General features: G+C 40.8%; 1 protein-coding gene across 2 annotated transcripts in view; it reads left to right on the forward strand.

Moving 5' to 3' along the window:
* AMPH (amphiphysin) overlaps positions 1–12,358 on the forward strand; it is a 92,840-nt gene that overhangs the window by 17,380 nt on the left and 63,102 nt on the right. Inside the window, exons 2-3 of one of the 2 annotated variants that reach the window (XM_014534376.1) lie at positions 5,850–5,970; positions 7,191–7,245. Coding sequence is in view for 1 of the 2 variants with exons in the window: in XM_014534375.1 (XP_014389861.1) it covers positions 7,191–7,245 (55 nt within the window). In the remaining variant the exon portion in view is untranslated. The remainder of the gene's footprint in view (positions 1–5,849; positions 5,971–7,190; positions 7,246–12,358) is intronic. The other variant, XM_014534375.1, reaches the window with a different exon arrangement.

Consider the following 12,358-nt stretch of genomic DNA (forward strand, 5'->3'; position numbering starts at 1 on the left):
ATCTGTATTGTATATGTTGTTTTTTTTCTTGTGTCTATGTTTTTCTTTTTATAACAAAAATGATCTATAAATATAAATTGTTACTACATTTACTATATTTTAACATGTCAATTCAACAACCTATTGCTTGTTTAATAAGCATTAATTACTTATTGCCTTAAAGTGATTTGCTAGCTCTGTATAACCTTATGAATAAAATCCATTGGATTTGATTTTGCAAGACAGGGCTGCAGTATCATGAGCGTGGTAGTGTGTGAGCATGGTGCCCCTGAATTTGTAGTGGTTGCTGCCCTAAGCTTAGTGTTTTAGAAAGTATTCATTCATTTTATGGATGGTGTCTACAATTCAGTCAGATTAATGCCTCAACTATGGCTTCTTTCTTCTGGGCAGCAGTGACTGATCTAACAAGAGTATACCGTCTTTATTAGGCCCTAAAGTTGTAGGCATAAAGTATTTATTAACACTAGCATATTTTAATGCATCAGAATTTAGTGTATCTAAATAATAAACAACTTGATTCATTAATTTTCACACATAATTTATTGCACATAATTTATTGCAGCCCTGTGTGTATGCCCAATGCTAGAGGTTTACCAGAGCTTTTCTGTGTGTCACAATCTATGGTAGCTCTTCTTACCAGCCAACTGGCTCACCTTGGAGAAAAATCTTCTACTCTTCTCTGCTCTTACCAGAATGCAATAGGAAACCTTGATGAGGTTGCATTTATAGCCAGTCCTTTGACACTACATAGATTAAATCTTTAAAGGTTGAATCACAGACGTGTCTGGGCGCTGTCCAGGGTCCTCAAGGGAGCTGTCCTGAGCCCAGTAAGTTTGGGAACCAACAAATGAGAGATGTCCTGAGGCCAGCAAATCTGGGAACCGCACCCCTTTGCCCCACCCCCACCCCCACCTTTGCCCCAAGATACATACACTCATCATCATCATCTTCATCATCTTCATCATCTTTTTCAGCATCAATAATTAAGGAATTGGTGCTACTGAGAACCAACCTGCTGTAAAAGAATCTGAAACATTTAATTAGGTGTGTAATATGATTTGTTTGTGTTCAGTAACAAAGATATCTGAATCCTCCCGTGATGATGTACCTTCTGCATTCTTTCTCTGACTATTTAGTTAGATTTTAAATTTCACCCTAATCCTTGGTGGGGATATCATGAGCAGTCCTCAGGAGGATAAGAAGAAAACAACAGCTTTGAGATACCACTCAGCAAAGGAATAAAGGGAATTTTGGACTGGAGGCAGTGCTTCTCGGACCTTCATAAGGTTTAAAACCATGTGTACTTTTTTGCATGCCTGTTAATTTTTGATATCTCCGTGATGAAACCCAACACGACTCTGGCTTGTTCTCCAGGATAGCTGGGAAGCAGGGAGACTGCTTCCTTCTCACTAGCTCTGCAAGAATGTGACACCCAAGGGAGGGAGCAGGTGGGAGTAGTTTTAATAAGGAGAGGAAAGCAGGCCTACTCCCTCGGGCTGTGTGGGAAGAAAGGGGCCTGAGGGACCATCTGGGCTGGAGAAGTAGTAGCTCCTGACATTGATAAATGATTCAGTTGAAAAGAAATAAACAAAGAACCTCTAACACCAGAGTAACATTATTATACTATTTGCCAGGGCAAGGGATTCTGTAGGTGGTGAATCCTTCTTGGATCTTGACAAAGAGGAGTATGAGTTGGGAACCAGACAACTGAATTATAATACACTCATTTGCTGTTATGTGGCTCTAAGCCCTGAGAATAGTGTGACCATGAGTCAGAAGAATAATTTTATCTCACATTGTAGAGGTAAGAAAGGAGAAAACATGCATATAGTCTCAAGGATGTGAAATTTTGCGTCTCTTTCTCGTACGCACGCGTGCAATATTCAAGGCTGCATCACCAAAGTGGTAATTTTCAGAGGAATTTGGAACAAACGTCAGTGAAATAGCAGTGCTATAAGAATTTATTTCAAACATAAAACGTCTTATAACTCACATAGAATAATGGTGTTAAGAAAACTTTATTGTGCAATAGGTTTTGTGCAGGACTACTCCGTGGCATATTCTAGGAGGTGAAAATCTCTCTTGAGAGTCTTTTACTTTTTTTGGCTCAGGTAAATATAAGTGCAATTTAATATGGTTATTACCAAATGATTTACGAACCTTCATACTCAGGGGGAAAATTATGGATTTTAATAATTAGAAAAAAAAGAGTTATTTTACTCCTCACCTGAGTATATGTTTTTATTGATTGTGGATAAAGGGAAGGAGAGAGAGAGAGAGAGAGAGAGAGAGAGAGAGAGGTGATAGAGACATCGATTGGTCCACCCCCTGCCCCGTATATACCCCAACTGGGGATCAAACCCCCAACCTAGGTATGTGCCCTGATCTGGAATTCAACCAACAACCTTTTTTTTTTTGGTGTACAGGGATGCTCTAACCAATAGAACCACCAGGCCAGGGCAGGAAAGTTATTTAAATGAACTTAAGTTTATCTACTTAAATTTCACTCATCTGTTTAAGCCATTATTGTATAATTTGAACTTTCTTCCACTCTTATAGCTAAAAAAATCTCTTCTTGGGATTCTTATTTCATTTAAAAAATGATTATTGTTTCCTTGGGCTAGATGAATCATTCTCTTTCTTGTTCTGAAAGAAAAACCAATGGCTTCATTGTGGGCATCATTTGACAGACTTTATTCCCTCAATAGTTAGGAGAAGAATACCCTTCTCCACTACTCCTTTGCTATTTCCAGATATTCTGGACAATTGTGGTGACTTATGGCCATACCATAGTTGGCTTTGTATTACTTTCTGAGGGGAAAACATCCTTTTGGGTGAGAAGTGAGCCCTGTCTTGGCTCAGGGCCTCTCAAATTTTTCAGGGGAGGCCCATGGGCAGTGGTAGAGCAGAGGCCCTACAGCAGACAGCGGAAAGCAGGAGATGTCTGGGAAGTTCTGTTTTTCATCTCTATGCAGTTTTTCTTTCTACATCACACCAGGTGGCACAGTGGTTATAAAATAACGGTTTCTCCCCATTTGCTCCCCTTCAGCCTCAATAATTGTTGTTCCAGAAAGATGCTGTAGGTTTATTTTGTGGCTGCATGTGCCCTAGGCAAGCCATTTAGTACCCCCAAGGTCTACACTTAACCACTTAGAGAAATGTGGCCTTAGCAGCGGTTCTCAACCTGTGGGTCACGACCATCGGAAAATAAATATAGCATATCAGATATTTACATTACGATTCATAACAGTAGCAAAATTACAGTTATGAAGTAGCAACGAAAATAATTTTATGGTTGGGGGGTCACCACAACATGAGGAACTGTATTAAAGGGTCGCGGCATTAGGAAGGTTGAGAACCACTGCCTTAGGGGATCCCAACCCTATTTAAATCCCAATTGTACCTTTTAGGGCTTTAGGCTTCCAATTGGTCTAGATCTGTCCAGGTAAATCACATATCTAATTACAGATACTAATATCTCTAAATTATTTGCCATCTGTTGTGACAAATGGTTCTGGGTCTTGCTGTCCTCTCTCCGAACCATTCTTCCTCTTTCCATCACTTGACCAGCACTAGAGCTTCAATTTGCTAAACCATCCACTTTATCTTTGATCTTTCCAATTTGATTTCCTTTCTGAAATGTTTTTGTAAATGCCTTTAGTGCTCTTCTGCTTACTCATTCCATTGGCTTTTTTTTTTTCCTGTTGGATTTCAACCTCCATCTTGCAGCGTTTCCACTGTTGATGGTGAACCACTGTATCAGGTTGTTTGGGTAGGTTATGCTGTAGTAGCAATACCTCTGTGGCTTTGAACAACAGATGTTTATTTCTCACTTAAGAAAATGTGAAGGGTAAATGCGCCTCATGTTGCCTTTGCTCTATGACCCATGATGGAGAAGTAACCCCTCTCTGCAATAGCCCAGGGTCTCGGTAGGGAAAGAGGTGGTAAGACTATGATGCTCAGAAGCCACACGCCACTTCCCCTCACATGGCAAGTCCCACAGCCAAGTTTGATATTAATGGGGAAGAATATAGAATCCTCCCCCAAAACAGATCTGGAAGAAAGATGCAGTGTAGATGTGACAAGAATAAAATATCCCAGAGCCATTGCTTTTCAAAATTTTATGTATTCAGAATCTAGCACAGTGCCTGTCACATCATAGATAGTAGCAGAAAGACCTGTTTCTTTCTTCCCCAAATTCTGACTTTTTGTAGTGATGTTGCAGACCTTGGCCTGACTCTTTCATTATCTTTACAAGTGTTTATCAGCAGCATTTTCTCTTTATTCTCCTCATCCTTTCTCTAGTTTCCCACTACACTTTGATGTTTTGGAAATCCAACCTGGGTTATTATTATTATTATTGTCTAGCTCAGTGATGGCGAACCTTTTGAGCTCGGCGTGTCAGCATTTTGAAAAACCCTAACTTAACTCTGGTGCCGTGTCACATATAGAAATTTTTTGATATTTGCAACCATAGTAAAACAAAGATTTATATTTTTGATATTTATTTTATATATTTAAATGCCATTTAACAAAGAAAAATCAACCAAAAAAATGAGTTCGCGTGTCACTTCTGACACGCGTGTCATAGGTCCACCATCACTGGTCTAGCTCATGGTAATTTGCCTTCACACTACATTTCTAAATGGCTCAGCAAGACAAGGGAAATCTAGAGTTTTTATTTTAAACCATGTTTAGAGATGATAAAGGGAGTTAGTTGTTTAGAACTTTGATGATTACTGCTTTGGCATCCTGAATAAAACCATTCTGGTTGAAGTTCATTATGTGCTAGCAAATGAATTAACCCTAAGCTTTTATCTGGTAGTACCTGGATTTACAGAACTGACAGAAATAGCTTCAGCTTAATGCAGAAAAAGAAAACCTCACCTGAGCTTTACATATATTTCATAAAAATAATGTTACTATATCTGTACTGTACTAGGAAAATATACTTACATAGAATCCCTTTGGGGGACCAGCATAGTATTAAACCAGGCATGTGGAACCTTTATTCTGCCAAGGGCCATTTGGATATTTATAACATCATTTGCAGGTCATATAAAATTACCAATTTAAAAATTAGTCTGCTATATTTGGTCAAGCATTTAATTAACTCATCTCTAATGCCTTGGCAGGGCCAGACCAAGTGATTTTGTGGGCCTTATGCGGCCTGTGGACGTTCCCCACCCCTGTCTTAAACACTTCTTTTCAGAGTTTCTTTGTATTAATCACTATCTTTAAATTTGATGAATATTTTTCTTTGCTTTGTCCTCTAAACATTTTGCATGGCTGTTGCAGAGCTAAATGTAATCTACTTTGTAGTTTTCTATTTAGATATTTTACTTCCCCTACTAGATTATAATTCACTGAAGGAAGTAGGTATTTTCCCTTCATCCCTCCCTGCTTTTTGGTAAATACTAACAAATAATTGTTTATTTATTTATGACTATTAGAGTTGCTATGTTATTAACTATATTATTAACGATCAAGTTAGAGTTATAATATAGATGCTATATTATTAATTATCAAGGTGGAGTCACTCAGTATGCTAGCTCTCTGCAATTTTGTTAAATAATTATGCAGTTAAAGTACATATACTTTTACAGTGGGGCCTTGACTTACGAGTTTAATTCGTTCCGTGACGGAGCTGTAACTCAAGTTACTCGTATGTCAAATCACTGTGACGTTCGCTGCACCAACTAGCGGTGGGGTATCTGAAGCTGGCTTGTAACCCGAATTTTAGCTCGCAACTCAACTCAAACCAAAAAATCGGCCGAGAGACGGCTGGTATCTCGAAAAACTCGTTAGTCGGGACACTCGTAAGTCAAGGCCCCACTGTATATTTTCAGGTGTAGTGAAAGCACACACTGTGGATGCCAGACATATGCCCCAGCACCTACCTTTTCTGAGCCCACTAGATCTAGTTGCAACTGCCAGCAAGGGAAACTTTTTGCCTGAGGATTTTTTCTGGTAACTGGAGACCTCTCTGCCCTTGTGTGGACATATTGGGGGAATTATGTCCCAGGAGCAGTTCTCAACCAATGACTGTCAGGAGCTGATGGATAAATGCCCAAGCTTCTTTGCCCCTCACTGAGGATATCTACAGGGTTTGACACTGTCTCCCAGAATTCTCCAGTGGGACTAAGGCCACCGGGGTAACTTGCTTGATAATGCACCTGTGATGGCTCTCTTCCCTCCCCTCTTCACTTCTCCATGCCCCTGTTGGCATTTCCTGGGTTAACTCCATATTCAACTACTTGCAATCTAATCCTAATCTCAGAGTCTCAGTTTCTAAGGGTAATCCAAAACAAAACTAAGATTCATATGTCAAAATGTACATTTTACCAATTTCTCTATTCTGATTATGTCCAAAAGAAATATAATGCAAACCACATAGGTAATTTAAATTGTTCTAGTGTCCACATTTTAAAAAGTGAACAGAAACAGGTGAAATTAATTTTAACAACCCAATTGTTTAACTCAGTGTATCCAAAATATTGTTTTAACATACAATTAATATAAAACATATTAATGACTTTTTTGTATAAAGTCCCTAAAATCAGGTGTGGATTTTACACTTATAATGCATCTCCATTCAGACTAGTCATGTTGCAAGCACTGAACAGCCACATGTAGCTAGTGGCTACCATATTGGACAGTGGCGATCAATTTCCAACAGTTATAACCATGTGTCAAAACTTAGAGACTTGCTAGCTCTTGAATATGTAAGAACCTTATGGTGGGCCACAGTTTCCATTCTTAGAAAAATTGTGCTTGCTTTGTCCTTTTCTTTTAAACTGAATGAAATATCTGTAAATATCTAGACTTATAGGCATCCTGTATAATCTGTGTCCACATATTTTTAATATGGTTTTATTGAGTTTAAGACAGAGAAAGGAAGGGACAGGGATAGAGAGATAGAAACATCCATGAGAGAGAACCATCATCCATTGGCCGCCTCCTGCATGCCCCCTACTGGGGATCGAGCCTGCAACTCTGGCAATGGAACCAGAGACCTCTTGGTTCCTGGGTCGACGCTCAACCCCTGGGCCACAGCAGCTGGGCTCTACATATTTATGTTCCTTCAAGAATGAGCCTCTGGCAATAATAATTCTGACACTTACTGCTTTGTACATGTTCCAATGCAGAATACAGACAAACTGCTCAGCATCTCTTCGTGTGTTTTTCAGGCCGAGGGTACCAGACTTCAGCGGGAACTCCGAGGATACTTAGCAGCTATCAAAGGTAACGTGTGTGCGTTGTTTACGGAATGTTACAAGCACAAGTTGTTCTTGGAATTCACCAGTGGCAAGATTGAGTGTTAATTACACCACCATTTGGCTTTCTGGCAAGATGGCACTTGATCACAGGTGTTCCAATCCACCCACTCCCAAATCCCCACTGGAGTGATCATCAGAATATACAAAGAAAAAAAATACAGGGTGTCCCCAAAAATGTATACACACTTTTACAGCTGATAGCTCAATTCTGAAACTGAAATGTATTTTAAGAAACACTGACTTTATAATTATTCAAAGTGTGTGTATACATATTTGGGGACGCTCTATATGTCTGCCCTGATGCTCGAAACTAGAAATAAGTGCCTCCCACATGCAAGAGATTTCTAGGAAGAGTTGTGAGAGCGAGCTCGAGAGCTTGTTTAAGAAAAGCTGCAGCTGGTTTATATCCTGAGCGAGAGCATGTCCCAGGACAGTGGTCGGCAAACTGCGGCTCACAAGCCACATGCGGCTCTTTGGCCCCTTGAGTGTGGCTCTTCCACAAAATACCACATGCGGGCGCGCACGTACAGTGCAATTGAAACTTCATGGCCTCATGCGCAGAAGTCGGTATTTTGTGGAAGAGCCACACTCAAGGGGCCAAAGAGCCGCATGTGGCTTGTGAGCCCCAACCACTGTCCCAGGAGAACACTCACAGAGTCACACTTCAGCCCTCTAGTTCAGCGGTCACCAACCTTTCAGACCTCACGGACCAGCAGTGGTCCACAGACCACCGGTTGGCGACCGCTGCTCTAGTTGAAAGGGGCAAAAATCGTGGCAGAGACAGGAGTGGAGAATTATCAGGAGTCACAGCCCTGGACTATCTGTGATTAGTGGAGACCAGCCACACCTGTACCCCTGCCACTGTATGGAGAGAGAGGGGCGCTGGCATTGGTTTCTGCTTCAGCCATAAGAAGCAAAGAAATGAGGCCAGTGGTGGAGGAAGGAGAGAGCATTAGGGATGAGGGTTCCATTGCTTTCTGCCATGTGTCATCCAACTCCCAGCATGGGGTCAGATCCTAGTGTACCCAAGGGTATGATAGATCACAAGGCAGATTTTGACATTAGTGGGGAGAGAATGGATAACCTGGCTAAACACTCAGAAAAAAGTGAGGTTCCCATCCTCATACTCTATCCCTCCTTTTTAACTCCAAATATAGTTAAAATTTAAGTACAGGTACAAAGAGGTATTCTAAAATAATAAAATAAGATAAAATAAAATAGACTTAGTCTCTAGTCTTGGGTGACAAGGTCTTTACCATGGTAACCCAAAGACAAAAAACATAAAGGGAAAGATTGAGAAATTTAACCTTATAAGTATATAAAACTGATATATGTATGTTTAAAAATTATTTATGCAACACACTTAGTGAAAATGAACCAAAATATAAAGAGCTCAGTAAGTAAACTAAATGAAGATGAGTTGAAAAAATTATAGATGTATAAATAAAACCAAAAGGAAGGTGATTTTATTTTTCTTCCTAATGTTTAAAGACTTTAAATAAAAATGAAAACATAGTACCTAGCATCAGCAAAGTTGTAGGGAACAGACCCCTTTCAAGAGAGCAGTTTGGCAAAAGTCTTTTTTTTTTTAAATTAATCCTCACCCAAGGATATTTTTTCCATTGATTTTTAGAGAGAGTGGAAGGGAGGGAGGAAGAGGGGGCAGAGAAAGGGAGGGATAGAGAGAGAGAGAGAGACATCAACATCAACTTGGGAGAGACACATTGACTGGTTGCCTCGCACACGCTGGGTATCAAACCTGCAAGCCAGGTAATGCCCTTGACTGGGAATTGAACCTGCAACCCTTTAGTGCATGGCATGGTGCTTCAACTAACTGAGCCACCCAGCCAAGGCTGACATTAGCCTTGGTTTACATTTGCAAAGAAGTAAAGCTCAGAGAATTTTACTCCCACAAACTTACAGACTTCATGATTAACTGCACTAAATAATTAACCTCAACTATTATTATTAGAACTAGAGGCCCGGTGCACAAAAATTTGTGCACTTGGGGGGCGGGGGGAGAGGGGTCCCCCAGCCCGGCCTGTGCCCTCTCGCAGTCTGGGACCCCTCGGGGCAGAGAAAGGGAGGGAGAGAGAGAGAGAGAGAGAGAGAGAGACATCAACATCAACTTGGGAGAGACACATTGACTGGTTGCCTCGCACACGCTGGGTATCAAACCTGCAAGCCAGGTAATGCCCTTGACTGGGAATTGAACCTGCAACCCTTTAGTGCATGGTATGGTGCTTCAACTAACTGAGCCACCCAGCCAAGGCTGACATTAGCCTTGGTTTACATTTGCAAAGAAGTAAAGCTCAGAGAATTTTACTCCCACAAACTTACAGACTTCATGATTAACTGCACTAAATAATTAACCTCAACTATTATTATTAGAATAGTCCAGTCAGAAAATAGGAGGCACTCTATGAATTTCTTTAATTATTGGTTTAGGATTAGTTAGATAATATTTCAAACACAGAATTTTTTTTTCTGTTAGCTGGTTTTATAAAAGGTGGAAAGATTTGTTGATTGAGTGAATTGGATCTCTTCCTCAAAATATATATATTTTGGTCTAGTTTACCACTTTGTGGAGAATGCTATTTAAGAAGACTGGCAGAATTCTTTTCCTTAACGTGGTCTAGAAGGAAAGTCCCTTAGTGAAGGGTGAGCTCAGAGAGACACTGGGCGGATCATCAAAGCAACCTTTCACTCCACTGCTAATGGCCATGGCTCCAGAAGAGGGATAAAGGATTTCTCTGTCCCTCCCCCGCCCCCCACCATCGCCTTTCACTGTCTGGATGATGTTAACAAATGGTACTCCACAAAAGAGACTCAGGTGTACATTACTTTGACCAAGATTGGCTAAAATGAATTTTTAAACAGGTTACTACAGAGATTATCAGAACCCTTAAAATATCAATGCAATTGCCAGAGGGCCTAATGGAGTAGGAGGCATTTCCCAGTTATTTGACTGTGGGATACTTTTTTCTTTTCAAAATCTTACAGAGTTAGAATTTCTTGGAGCACATTGTGGGGTTTGGGGAACACACTAAAAGATGAGGGGTATATGATAAGTAGATCACAATTTGCATTTTCAAAGTGCTCTCATGGCCAATTTTTCTGTTTTCACAGAAAGAAATCTAGCCACCTAATACTGCAGGCAGGATTAGAGAGGAACGAGATCGGGCCCTGGAGAGGTGTTAAGATATACCATCAGGTTATAAGATATACCAAAGGAACCATCGTGGGAAAACCACCGAGTCTCTCATCTGTAAAGTCCTCCACTTGCTCTTAGAAGCCCCCAAATCTCTACCCCTGGGATTCTGTGAAATTGGGTTAAGCTCTACTCATCATCACTAATCTTACATGGCATTCTTGGGCTTTTTAAGGTAGATCTTATGCTCTCATTCATTTTAGCAGCAACCATCACATTGAGCCTTACTTATGGGCCTGACACCTTTCTAGAGGGTGGAGATGAGAGATGAACAAGACACAGCCTGCTGTTGGGGAGCCTGCAGGAGAGATGGGGAGAAAGTTGAATAAACAAAAAGGCAGATGTGCATCATAATACGCATTTTAACAGAAGTAAGCATTGTGTGCTGTTCTGTGAAAAGGCTGCGTGTGCCAAGTGGCACCCAGATGCTGAAGGAGCCAAGAGACCCAAGAACCAGGCAGACAAGTCCAGCTTGTCGATTTAGAGAATTTGATAGGGAACTTACTTACTGAAATGGGTCCTGGGTGGTGGCAGGACATTCCTAGTTCTGCAACTTTCATCTTCTCTAGACCACCCTCTTATTCTGCCTTGAGATGGGGCTAGGTACTAGGAAAGGAGTGTGTGTAGTTAGGGTAAACTAATGAGGTAAATAACAATGAGGCTCCTTGCCCCAGAGGAAGGAGTAATGGAAATTCTGTGACTAGCCCGAAACCACTGTACATATTCCAGAGTCTACTCAGGGGTCAAAGGTTAGGGCTCATTCCCTCAAAAATTAAGCTGGTGTATTAGATTCAAGATAGACTCAGTTTTTCAAAATGAAGTCAGCTCTGTCCACATATGTGCCATCACAACAGAGGGCAGAGCCCCACTCTACTACGTAAGGGACAGGATGCCAGGTCAGGAATTGTCTTTCCTAGGAACTTCCACTTGAATGGACCAAGAAAGAGAACATACCTGGTCATCAGGTTGTAAGATATACCAAAGAAAGAGGTTGGTATTGGAAGGAGCATCATGTACAAAAGCTCCGGAAGCAGGAGGGAGCATGGGCTCTTTAGGGAACAAGTAGATCAGTGAGGGGCAAGCAGGAAACAGCTGCATGAGACGTGGAAAGGTAGGCAGCATATGTACAAAGAGGTGCTAATGTATTATATTATATCGGGAGTTTATTCTGCCAGTAGGAGGAAAGAGTGTCATTACATTATTATAGGAAAGGGAATGAGTGATGTGATCAGATTAGCATTTTAGAAGAATAATTGTTGTGGTTGTTTGGAATTCAGGCTAGAGGAAATGAAACTCCAAGGAAACGTAGAAGTCTAGCACAATAAGAATAATAGCCAACATTTATTGAGCTCTTATGTGTGATGCACTGACATAAGCTTTAACTGTTTAATTTCATGTGATTCTCACTGCAACCTGTGGCAAGTCCTATTATTGCTCAGTAATGTATGCTTTGGAAAAACGAGATTTAGGGTAGCTAGGTAATTTGCCTAAGATAGCACAGATGGTGTATGATGGAACCAAGATTTTAATAAAGGCCGATTGATTGCAAATAATAATCTTAATTACTATGCCATACTGCCTCCAAAAGTAGTTTTTATGAAGGCTGGCATTTGACTGTTTGCAGTGTGTTAGGTACTTGCTCAACCGTTTGCGTGGATTATTTTATCTCATCTAAGTAATAGATGATGGGTGCCTTTTGAGGGTTGTGGCAGTGGGCCTGGAAGGAAGGGACTTCATCTGAGAATCAGGCAGAATTGGCTGGTCTCGCCAAGTTCAGTGTGGGAGGATGCATGGAAGAGGTCTTCCAGTTTTCTGGGCAATATTCATGAGGATGAGGAAGAGGAGGAGGAGCAGGTTTTGACAGGAA

The sequence above is a fragment of the Myotis brandtii genome, unplaced genomic scaffold, assembly GCF_000412655.1.
Source record: "Myotis brandtii unplaced genomic scaffold, ASM41265v1 scaffold1298, whole genome shotgun sequence".
In the NCBI taxonomy this organism is placed as follows: Eukaryota; Metazoa; Chordata; class Mammalia; order Chiroptera; family Vespertilionidae; genus Myotis; species Myotis brandtii.